At 36.6% G+C, this 12882-nt stretch overlaps 1 protein-coding gene across 1 annotated transcript in view; it reads right to left on the reverse strand.

Annotated features, from left to right (window-relative positions):
- The window catches only part of ATM (ATM serine/threonine kinase), a 128450-nt gene that overhangs the window by 81992 nt on the left and 33576 nt on the right, over window positions 1-12882 (reverse strand). The window contains exons 15-23 of the mRNA XM_008581365.1: window positions 12632-12757; window positions 11401-11526; window positions 10466-10555; window positions 9007-9178; window positions 5739-5938; window positions 3491-3573; window positions 3241-3396; window positions 1922-1997; window positions 1665-1795 (exon numbers count right to left, since the gene is read on the reverse strand). Coding sequence (XP_008579587.1) covers window positions 1665-1795; window positions 1922-1997; window positions 3241-3396; window positions 3491-3573; window positions 5739-5938; window positions 9007-9178; window positions 10466-10555; window positions 11401-11526; window positions 12632-12757 — 1160 coding nt within the window. The remainder of the gene's footprint in view (window positions 1-1664; window positions 1796-1921; window positions 1998-3240; window positions 3397-3490; window positions 3574-5738; window positions 5939-9006; window positions 9179-10465; window positions 10556-11400; window positions 11527-12631; window positions 12758-12882) is intronic.

The following is a 12882-nucleotide window of genomic DNA, read 5'->3' on the forward strand; positions in this document are numbered from 1 at the left end:
CAGGGGGGTTCGAAACCTTTTCCAAAAAAAAAAAAAAAAAAAAAAAAAAAAAAAAAAGATATTTCAACTACTGCCCAAAGGTGAACAGCACTGAACTCAAACTATCCTGAAAAGAAAAATCGTTCTCTGGTCAAACACCAATTAGAAGAGTTCACAGACTCCTGTGTTAACCTGCTCTAACACTTACCCACCCCAAAAGTGGGTAGCTTAATGCTTTGACGTTCCATTTAAATTCTGTTTTATGTAATGGAGAAAAGTTGATCAGTGCATTTTGCTTGATGCTCACATACAATCTTTAGTCAATTTTGTCCTTTGTTAGTAATTAAAATTTTTTTAGTTGTGTTCCTCCAATTCCTCAAGTTTCTCTAACCTCTCTTAAATTAGACAAGCATTAGATATCTAACAAGGTAGACACCCAGAATCAATAAATGCTACTTTCATGTCATTCCTGAATTTATATAGTTTTTTAATTTAAGAGATTTTTTCAAGGCCACTACTATACTGCTTTATTCATTCAAACTTATGGATATAACCTCAAACCTTTAACTTCAGCATATATTTTCTATCTTTTACCTGTGAAATTTAATAAGGACTTGAACTACTATACACATTCATTAGCAATTCTTACAATGCATTACGGTCTTGCTGAAAAGAGTTCTAAACCTGAAAAGTAAGACACAAAACCTGATTTATGAAAACATTACTGTCAGAGTACTCAAACTTTGGAGTCATTAGTCCTAACACTTATATTTACATGACTGCTGGGACAATTTCTTTATGATGATCTTCTACTACTAGTCACTTACATTGGACAGTAAAGTTAGTCAAATGATTTTCAGCTTTGATGTTTTTAAAGCATCATGTAATTCTTCTTTTCAAATACACTCACTTATTTTACCAATTGTTATTGAACACCTACCATATGCCAAGTATTGTTTTAGGTGCTAAAGATAAAGCAATGAACAGAGGAGACAAAAACCAATGCCTTCTAGGAGCTTATATTTTAGAGGAATAAGAAGAGGTAAATACGTTAAAATATAACATTTCAAGCAGAGATAAATACTACAGAGAAAAATAAAGCAGAAAAACGCTTTATTTATATGAAGTGCAAGATGGGAGAATTTAGAGGCAGGTTGTAATTTAGAGTTTAAAAATCAATTTGTTAACCTGATAAACATGTAGTCCTTAAGAAATTAATATTTGTTTATTCAGATTCTCAAACATAAAACAAATCCCACGACTGAATCATTCCAGAGCCTAACTGTATGTTCACCCAAGTAAATATAATAATTACCACAATAATAAATGTGCTAATTATCGTTTTACAAACTAACATAAAATCATGGTAATATACAAACATTCTATATCTCCCATAAGTGGTAGTAGACACACATCTCATTCAAGTCAACCACTTATCAGCTGTAGCAATACATAAGTGACTTTACCTCTCTAAGCCAGAGTTTTCATTGACAAATTATAGAAAATAATAGTATCTAAGTGATGGACTTGTCAGAATTAAGAGAAAACATGAATGCCAGCCTGCGGTATATCCAAAATAAATGTTACCTATTTTTAATATGACAACTAGTGAGCAGTGACTGTGCCAGACATTGTATTGCTATCTATGGCATTCCAAACACTTCATTCAATACTTGACTTTTTACCTATTGATTGACACTGCAGCCAACATTCGAACTTGGTGATGATTATCAGCAAGAAATTGAGGAAATATTTCATTTACTGGAAAGTCTTTTCCCATCACATTAAGAATAGCCCATTTTGAGTAAGGATCAGCCTATCAGAAAAGAACAATTGAGGTTAAATACGAAACATTAAGAGAATATTCACTCAAAATAAACAGAAACAAAGGTCACTTTAAAAATTTCAATGGAGACCTAAATAGAAATATGGAATAACTCACCTCAAGCAAAGTTTTAAGGCATTTTACTAGTGCCATTCGTACAGAGAATGTGCATTTCTTCTCCTTTGTGAGATGCCTGAAATCAAGTAAGTGTTTCAATGTCAAATAATTTCAACAAAAGCATAGTCACAAAAATCGCTGGATATTAAGGTTATATTATAGGTTGCTTCCAAAATTTTTTCTGTACTAAATTTAATTCTAATTATGTGGAATATGCCAGTATACTCAACTTCCCAAAGATTCAAGCTAAAAGAAATTAGTTTGAAAAAAAGTTAATTTTAATGTATATTTGTTTTATAAGGCTACCTAGTTTTAGCACTATCACACTTCAGCTAACTACATTATAGTAAACTTGCTCTAAAAAGAAAAATTTTTTGAGTTTTGGTTATTATATCAAAGATTTGAAAAATCTTGTTTCATAGTGATTTAGAAGTCCTTATCAATCAAATAGAATGTGGGCTCCAAATTACATATAGGTTGGAGTATCCCGAATCTGAAAATCTGAAATGCTCCAAGATCTAAAACTTTTTGAGTTCTGGCTGACACAATGCTCAAAGAAAATGCTCATTAGAGCACATCGGGTTTTGGATATTCAGATTAGGGATGCTCAACCAGTTAAGTATCTGCAAATATTCCAGAATCTGAAAAAATCCAAAATCTAAAATACTTCTGGTCCCAAGCACAACAGCCTATATGTGCTCCTCTATAAGTTATCATGCTATTGTCTTAGACTGTGACCATATGCATGAAATAACCAGATAGTGACAAGTCCAATCTGTTCACTTTGGGGACATGAACAATTCAATTGATTAAGGTTTGTTGCACTTTATTCACCATACATGTCAAACTACTAAGTGATTCAAAATTTGCAGGGAAATATACTCAACAGTATAGAAAGCCAAGCCTTAAGCAAAAAGCAATGTTCTTCAAGCAATTAAGGAGGAAAACAAAAACTACATTTTACTATTATTAAAAGATACATTAGGGGCCGGCCTGGTGGCGCACTGCTATAGTGCGCCGCTTGGGAGCGCAGTGGCACTCCCGCCGAGGGTTCGGATCCCATATACAGACTGGTTCCCGCTCACTGGCTGAGCGAGGTGCGGGCGCAACACTGAGGGTTGCGATCCCGTTGCAGGTCCCGGTCCAGTACAGGCGCGACACTGAGGGTTGCGATCCGTTGCCGGACATGAAAAAAGACAAAAAGGAAAAAAAAAAAAAAAGATATACTATACAGGAGGATCAGAAGAAATCACTAATGTGGAAATACAAAGTATGTTTTTATATCCAGAGGTAGCAAAAGAAAAATAGGCTGTACCTACCAAAATGCTCCAATGACTGTAAGAAACTGTCCTTGAGCATCCCTTGTATTGTCAGAGTCCATATTACCTTGACCTAGGTTTGTCACTATGCGGAGGAGATGGTTTAAAATTGTTTTACAAACATCTTGGTCACGACGGTACAAAGAACACACATTGCTGCGGTGGAAAAAATTTAGCTTTATAAGCTTAGCAGAACACATCAGTTATTTTTAAAATTTAAAGTGAACATAACATGAATTTAATTTCTTACGATAGTGGCTTCAGAAGTTCAACAACATCTTCCATTGGCAAGGGATATTCTTCTCCAGGAAGCTCCTTTAAAAGCACTAGATACTAAGATGGTAGCGGGGAAAATCAGCTTTTGCCATAGATCGCTTACTTTAAAAAGTATATACATGTAAACATAAATTCACACATTCACACGCACACACACGAAGCTACAAATTTTTAAAAAAGAATGTACAGTAAATTCAAATCCAAGCACCACAACCTTAACTTGTGTGGTTAAAAACCTTGCCTTATAACGTTTGGGGCCTTTATAACCTCACCTGTAAAATGTGGATGTATCACTTACCTGGCCAGATAACTGTGAGGATTAGAGAAAATAAATGTAAAGGTCTAGCCTCTACTATAGGGATTCAATAAATGATCTTTATTATCACTGTTGCAGTTTAGAGCTTCAGCAAGACTATGAAACTATATTACGTCACCACCCTCCCAAAACAGTGCTTGGGTATAAGAGTTCAATGGTTAAAAACCATTCCATTAATGAATTTTGGAAAGCAGAGATAATCATGGGCAGGAAAAAAGTCAAATACCCTGACCTATCTTCCTATATGGCAACCTCGTAAGGCTCTCTATGTTGTTATGGATACAAGAAGCTGTTCAGCAACTACCAGTTTGGGTAACTATAACTAAGTAGCCAGTTTCTGAGTGCTGCCAAATAATTGTCTAGCTACACCAAGAAATCATAAGAGACTTTTTTCCTATCATCTATATGTAGAAAAATACATTTCTTATTTCTTCTCAGATATCAACAAAGAAAACTAAACAATCCTCTTCAATATTTGACATGAGAGCCACGTGTATAATGTTATTGAGTGTCTTGAAGCAACCTTAAACATCAAAGCTTCAAAAAAAGCAAATAACCCTTCGCCTTGGTCAGGGCTGGAGACTTGACTACAGTGTTTTCCAGGGCCAAAACCAGGAGCTCAAACAGAATACAACAAAACTTGTTTTCTGGAGCTAGGGAGTTGAAATGCATGTTCACCAAGGCTGGGAACATGACTAGGGATTCCACCAGGGACTCAACATTCATGTTTGCCATGATCAGAAGTTCCAGTTGGGGACTTACCATGCATGTTAATCAATTTGTTGGAACTGGGGACGTGACCTGGTACTCAGAAGGCTACTTGCTGGGCTAGAGGTTCTACCTCCATGTTCACCAGGGCCAGGGCTAAGGAGATGGCCCATGTGGGCAGCAGATTAGTTGCATATAAGATTATTGAATAAATGAACAAATGGGTTGAAGTGATGTAGAAAGCCAAGTTTTTTTACTGCCAGAAAAAGGAGCGACAAATATGGACAGAGAAAAAAAAAATCAAATAAACCCTTTGATGTTGGATTGGAATTGAAGATTATCAGGAGATGAGATGAGAGCAGGAGAGGGATTACTTTTGTAATATTCTCATGAAAGCCTAAATCTAATCATGCGGAAACATCAGTCAAACCCAAAGTGAGGTATTCTACACAGCAAACAGCCTGTACTATTCAAAAATATGACAGTCATGAAAGACGAGGAAAGATAAAGGAACTGTTCCAGATTGAAGGAAACTGAACAGACTTCATAACTAAATGCAATGACACACGTTAACTTCTTCATTTTGATGATATACTGTGGCTACACAGAAGAGTATCCTTGTTTTTAGGACATACACAGTGAATTATAAGGAACATCATATGTGCAATTTATTCTCAAAATGGTTCAGAAAAAATGATGTGTGTGTGTATGTGGAGAGAGAGAGAGAGACAAAATGATTAGGCAAGTGTGGCAAAATGTTAATTATAGAACCTTATGAAGTGTATATGGGAGATCTTTGTAGTATTTTTGTTACTTTACTATCACTTTGAAATTACATCGAAAAAATTTTAAGTATATACACTAAGGTCAAAGGCAAGACTCAGACTTCAAACACAATGTTGTATGTTATTTTTACATTCAGGATCTCTGTTATTTGGCCTAGTCTAAAATAAATTATAATTAATTATACCTAAAGAGAATAGATCCAAAATCCAGTCAAGTTTCAACATTTCAGCATCCATTTAAATTTTTGTCACAGGACATTAAAAGCAAAACGTGTATTTTACAACTAGTCTAAGACTCATTTCTCAAGGAAGTAATTTCTAGTCTTCAAAGGCACTATGTGATTCTTATATGTCAGCCATTTACATTTAGTCAGCAACAACAGAACCAAAGAGCTTCATTCCACTTAACTCACCATGTGCAGATGGAGAGATTTAGTAGGGTCTAGTGTGCTAGAATCAATTAACATCAACAATTTCCTCCGAATATCAGCTGCTCTAAATGACACATTATTGGTCTGAGCAGTAGTTACACACATACACAAGAACTTGAGCATGTCTAAAGCAAGTAGATCTTGCTTTGATAGATATTCTTCAGCTAAAGGATTCATGGCACCTAAAAATAAAAAGGACTCATTAACACTAAGAGGAGGCACATTGAATATTAACTCAATTATTCCCTTTACCAAAAAAAGATAGACATATATGAAAAACAAAATTAGAGCAAAATTAATTATACACTAAAAGCTTCAAACCTCTTCATTAAAGGTTATCCCAGGATTATGTCATCAATAATCAAAAAATGGAAAAAATCTATATAGACAAGTATTCACTGCAATAATTCTTATTACAGGGAAATAGAAAGGAATCTAAATTTCTGACAATAAAAAAGATCAAGTAAATTATGGCATTTATGACTGGGATATTATAAAGCCATAAAAAAGTATGACTATCAATGCAAGCAGCTACATGAAAAAAATGCTTATAATTAATGTTAAACAGACAAGCTATGAAAGATATATGAATGTTGATACTGATTACAATTTTGAAAGCATCTATAGAGAAATAACAGAAAAACGTTAAAAGTGGGGGACTTCCAGTCAAGATGGTGGAATAGACGGTGCCCAGCATCACTCTCTCCCACAAATCAACCAATTTACAACTTTTAAAAGCAACAACAGCCAAGCTGGGGCCGCTAGAGCTTAGGCAAAGATGAGGAGAGACCTACAGAGTGCAAGAAGGCAGGAGAAGCCACGATGACAGAAAGAACCACTCCCACCATTTCAAATCCTAGCCACTTCAGGGCTGGAGCTGGTGAGTACACGGAGCGAGAGCTGGCGAAAGCTGTAACTGTGCCCTTCAAATGAACATGCTTAGAAGTGGCAGGGGAGAAGAGGGCCCTGGTGGCCCTCAGACCTGCAAGACCACTAACAGGGTTCCTGAGGACCCACACAGGAGTGAGGAGCCACAGTAACTGAAAAAAGGAGCCACTCAGAGGCCAGTGAGTCATCGCAAGGTACTGGCACACATCCCACACCATGGGAAGTGTTTAGAGCACCAGTGGTGGGGGAGACGGGCTCACCTGGGGAACACTGGGGCACAGCATGGACAGCTGATCTGACCGCCAATTACCACAGGCCCTCCAATCAGCACTCTGTTTAGACTGGTCAGGAATATATAACTGCAGGGGGAGCACTTTGCTGAAAAGACTCAGGCCCAGACCAGAGTTTCTACACAACCCAGGTGTACCAGATCTCATGAGACCCAGAAGTACCTACAAAGTCAACCATTCAAACCTGAGCTGCACAAAAAGCCTTCACCGGGGAATCAGCAGCAAACCAGCAATTTAGCTCAACCACAGGGTTCAAGTGCTGGTCCCCACAGGAAGTTCCCCCATTCTAGAAATAAGCAAAGGACAACAAATTAGTTCCCGTGAAAAGTTTAAGAGGTGGGAACAATGAATAATCCAACACAGAACTGAAAGAAAAAACAAAATACCCACAGATCAGAGACAAAGTTTGATATTAACTAGTAAAGATCTCACTTCACGAAAGAACACCTATAAAACCTAGAAGGACCAGAAGCCCCCTTGGCCCAAAAGACACAGAGTGGGGAGGGCTGGGGGCCCCAGCCATGCCCCCCCAACATCCACACCCAGTTCAGCAGACCACCAAGCCGCTGCAGGAAGCACCCCAGGCTCCCAAGATGGGGCAGTGGGAGTCCAAAGACCTCAGCCATGTCCTCCTGACACCCACACCCAGCCCAGCAACAACCACCAAGCCACTGCAGGAAGCATCCTGGGCTCCTGAGCCAAGTGGTGGGGGACCTTGGGCCTCAGTCATGACCCTTGACACCAGCCCAGCGATGATGACCACGCTGCCGCAGAAAACACCCTAGGATCCCAAGCCAGGGCAGTTGAGGGTCAATGGCTTCAGCCACACCCCTCTGATAAATGCATTCAGCCTAGCAATGACCAAGCCACCACTGGAAGCTCCCTGTTCTCCCCTGCATGAATGAGAGGGGTGCCATGGGCCTCAACCATGCACCCCCCTGCTTCCTCCTTCTCCCACCCTATTTCCTTTCCCCTTTCCCTCTCTCTCTCCCACCCAACTGCTCCACATCTTAGAAATGTAAAAATAGACGGAGCTCAGGGCTCTGAGACATGCAGCTAGAGACTGACAGTCCCCCCACCCCCCACAACCAGGCACACTGCCACTACCACGGGCCAACCCAGGGTCCTGAGGCATGGAGCTGAGGACCGACCCTTCCTCCCACTCTAGACAAGGAGCATGCCAAAAACACCACTTCCATGTGGGTGGCCCACCACAATAGCCATGTCTGCCACAAAAGCAGCTAGACGCCACAACCACCATGCAGATGGCCTGCCAGCCATTCAAGTGCATTGACACAGGAGAGTCACCAGTGGAGACCAAAGAAAAAGAAAAGAGGAGGATGTCTCTTTCCACAAAGCCCATTCCAGAGCGATAGAGGAAGCACCTACTCTATGATAATAGTGCAGGACCTGAACACACTTCTCTCAGCACTGTACAGATCATCTAGGCAACAAATCAACAGAGAATCCACTACGGAGAGAAGAAATCTAGGGTTATCAGAAGTGGGAGGGGAGGGGGGGATGGGGAGAGACTGGATAAGGGCATAAAGAATAAGCACGATTTATAATAATATATATGCTAATAATATTATCAATATACGTCAACGTTGAACCCCCAAAATATGTATAATCAATTATGATTTAATTTTTAAAAAAGGTTAAAAGTGATGGCATATACATGCTTTTTCACCCTCCTGTTTTCTTTCTTTTTTTTTTTTGGCAGCTAGCCAGTACAAGGATCTAAACCCTTGACCTTGGTGTTATCGGCACCATGCTCTAACCAAGTGAGCTAACTGGCCAGCCCTCTCCTGTTTTCTACTGTCCAAATAACCTATCATATGGTTTTATTTCTTTAATAATTATTTTAAATTCCTCCCATGAAGAATAAAATAGGAAACTAATAAATTCAATAAAAAATCAGAGAAATCTAAAGTGTATAGGAAGGGAACTATCCTAATACACTATACTAAAGGAAAATTAAATGAGCATAAAATTAATATCAATGAAGAATTTCATAATGCCAAATCAATTTAAGGCGGTAAAGAAATCCCAAGCAGTAAATACATATTTACCAATAACACTTTGGCACTCTCCAGATTCATTTCCATCACTAACACTACTGGCAGGGTAATCATTAAACAGATCCATGGATGACTGATTCTCCACTTCCATTAGATTTCCGTCAGTATCATCTTCCACTGATTCTACTTCTCCATAGTCAAATGGCTTTTTGATAAAAGATGCCTTCAAAGAAGAGAAACAAAAATGTTTTCTTTTCTTCTTTTTTTTAAAAAGATGACCGGTAAGGGGATCTTAACCTTTGACTTGGTGTTGTCAGCACCACGCTCACCCAGTGAGCTAACCAGCCATCCCTATATGGGATCAGAACCCATGGCCTTGGTGTTATCAGCACCACACTCTCCCAAGTGAGCCACGGGCCAGCCCCAAAAATGTTCTTTTCAAGTTGGCTTCTTTCAGAAGTACATTGTAGTTAAAGTTTACCTCATCAAACAATTCAAGATTCATGCATAAGTATAAATACTATATTTTTACTCAATGTCCAACAATAGGAAAATGGATATATAAACTGTAATATGTGTATATAACAAAATTATATGGAAACTTTAAAAATAATTTCTTACATTAAGAAGTTTTATAATACTCAAAATTGATGAAAGTATGGGAAGAAGTATAAATTGGTATAATTATTTTGGAGGGCAATGAAAATATCCATCAAAAAGTAAAATTCACATGCTAGAATTTTACCAGCAAACCCACTGCTAGAATTTATCCTACATCCTTCATATGTACAAATACAAGTAGACAAAATAAAAGTACAAGAATTTTTGCCACAGAAATCTCTGTAACAAAAAAATCAGAAACCATTTGAAATGTTAATTAAGAGCAGATGAACTAAAATATATATGTATATATTATTCCCATATAGTGGAGTACCATGCACTAAATAATATGTAGTTGTATATATCTTATTAAATAAGTATAGTGACCTAGAAAAATGACCAAGATTTGTCATGAAATGAAAATATTCAACTTACAGAATATTTTTTTCACTCAATAGATATTTACTAATATCTACTAAGTGTGCTAAATACTGTTCCAGACAACAAAGTATGTGTGGCGTGGAGTATGGAAGAAGAAAAATAAATAGCACAATAAGAATATATTGCTTGTCTGGCAAGGTTTTTGTCTGTCTTTTTAAAGAATAGAGTTATTTTGAATTTTGGTACAGTGTTATATAGAAATAGGTATAAGCCTGAATGATTATTGGTTCCCAATCTTTCAATCTATTATTTATTGAGAAACTAAAAGCCAGCCACTATGCTAGGTATTGATATTAAGAAGCAATTAAATATACTTTGCCCCAAACCAAATAACTAATTTCCACATTTATAAAAATATAAGATGCTCTATATTGTGAGATGCATCACTATTTAAGAGAGATTTCAATAAGAAAAAATTATGCATCTTAGAATTAATGAAATAAAGCAGTAAAACAGGACTCATACTTACCAAATTTTTACAAATATCTGCAATGTCATTCATTAGCTTTGATGTTAACAATCGTAAGAAAAAGCCAGATGCAATCTTACTAGGATTCTGCTGTAATTAAGACAAAGAAACAAGCAGCAAAGAAATAAAAACAATTATTCTTGGCAGATAATATTTTCTCTATTTTGAATAAAATGTAGATACAGTTTACTAACAGGGCCAAGATATAAGTTGCTCTCAAAACACTAATCTCTTTCTTAGAGTAATACCTATGGCACATGTCTTACATTGTGCTTAAACAACATTAAAGTACCACCTATTGACCTTAAACATAAGTAAACAATATTGTAGTTAGAGTTTATACTTCCATTTCTCTCCTTCCCCACTGAAACCAAAAGGCAGAAAAACATATTACAAAACCAAAAATATATGTGGATGATAATGATACATGGCCATGTACTTAATATTAACTTTCAAAGATGTTTCCAATTATTATCAGCACACTGGCCTGTCTCTGCCACCCTACAGGACTGCTTCAAATCAAAACAAAGATTACACACAGTAACACTCTTTCTAATAAATATTATTTAAGATGATCTGGGCAAAAGGGAGTAATGCATGTGCTAGAGTTGCTTATCTTTGTGGTACTCAGAAATCCTTGAATAACGGTACGCACATTACATAGCTGGTAGTCAACACATTTTTATTAAATGAATGAAAATAGGCTGGCAATAATAGAAGTTGTACATAAAAGTGGTAAGAGAATCTCAGAAATTAGCAATGAAATGATGAAATTAATTTCAAGGGAAAATCAGAATACCTGTTGCTTTATACCTCTGGATATTTACAATTTTAAATCAATTATAAACTTATGAATGAGGCAAAATATAATTACACCACCAACCAGTAATCATCCCCTGAAGACACTATACTATCAAGTAAGAAAAATATCTTACCTTGGTACAGTTACACAAGCAACTTGTACATAGATGCATCATATTTCTCAGTGAACCAATTCTAGATTCCTCATTTGTCTTATTTTTAAAGAGAGTGATACTTTCTCCTGCACATTGCATTAGAGACTATGAAGAACAGAAGGAAAAATCCAAATTACAGGTAAAATTATAGTTCACTAATTGCTTTTTACAGTTTCACTTGAGACAAAATTGTTTTAGAAGTTACACATGGTGACAGAGTATAACTAAAAAGTATGAACAATAAAAAAAAGACAAATCTGATAACCCATCCTCTTTGTAAATCATACCATTGACAGAGTAGATGGAAAAAAGTTTCATGCTTAGAGCCTACTTGATTAATACCCTTAACCAAGGATTCTTTAGGATAACTGATCAAAGAGAAAACTTTTAAAAGTAAAGACAAAAATCAGTATTTATGTTAATAAAATTAAATTTTAATGTGAGATTATTTCATTGGCTATACTTATAGTTGGCTTACAATAATTTCAAATCTTAAGGAAGAACACAGTATCATTTCCTCTCAGACTGCATAAGTGAAAGAGAATGGGTTAACCTATAAAAAATTTTGTTTTCTAAACAAATATAATAATTTTCCCAAGAAGACAATTGTGGAGTATGCATAAAGCAAATGCACTTCACAGGGCATGATTTTCCAAAGCCTTACAATTTCGAATATTGACCTTGTAAAGGACAGGAAATTTTCCCCAGGCTATAGTCTCTGTTGTAAGATAAAGAATTGTAACACAGCAAGGTTGTTGGCTCAAAGACAGGTTACTGATTGATATGTAAAGATACTGGGAAATTGCTGTAAGAAGAGAATGTTTGCTAAAATCAAGCTTCTGTTGCAAACTGCATTATAGAATGTCACCCTGCTTGTCTTACTGAATGTTACCAGCTTCTATTGTTAAACTTGTTAAACTATACTTAGCAAAAACCCCACCTATGTTCTCTTCCTGTAACTTCCTGGTCTGGAGAATAAAAGTGGGAAGAGAACCCAAATTCGGGGTTAATTTCCCAAAGGGAAGGAATGCCTCACTCTTGAGGGTTCCGGGAGATGTAACCCATTTTTGGGGCTTCTCTTGCTCAGAAGAGGTGGGCTTTGAGTAATCTTTGGCGACTCCGTCACTCAGGGAAAAAGGGGTGACAAATCCGTGGGAGGCAAAGCAACAGACAATTCATTCAAATTTATCCAAAACTTTAATTCTCCTACCTTGGCTTTCTGGAATAATTCTGATTTATATGCTTCCTCTTCAGATATTATGCCCACATAACAGTAACAGCCAAGAACACCCACCAAAAGACTTGAACACCGGACTAGGGTTTCTGAATCTGTAATCTTAAAATAAACCACAAATTAAAAACCATATATCTCATGAATACTTTTGGGTACTCTAGAATTATCTTTTATAAGAACAAATTTTATATATATATATATATATATATATATATATATATATATAT

This window comes from Galeopterus variegatus, unplaced genomic scaffold, assembly GCF_000696425.1.
Source record: "Galeopterus variegatus unplaced genomic scaffold, G_variegatus-3.0.2 Scaffold2336, whole genome shotgun sequence".
In the NCBI taxonomy this organism is placed as follows: Eukaryota; Metazoa; Chordata; class Mammalia; order Dermoptera; family Cynocephalidae; genus Galeopterus; species Galeopterus variegatus.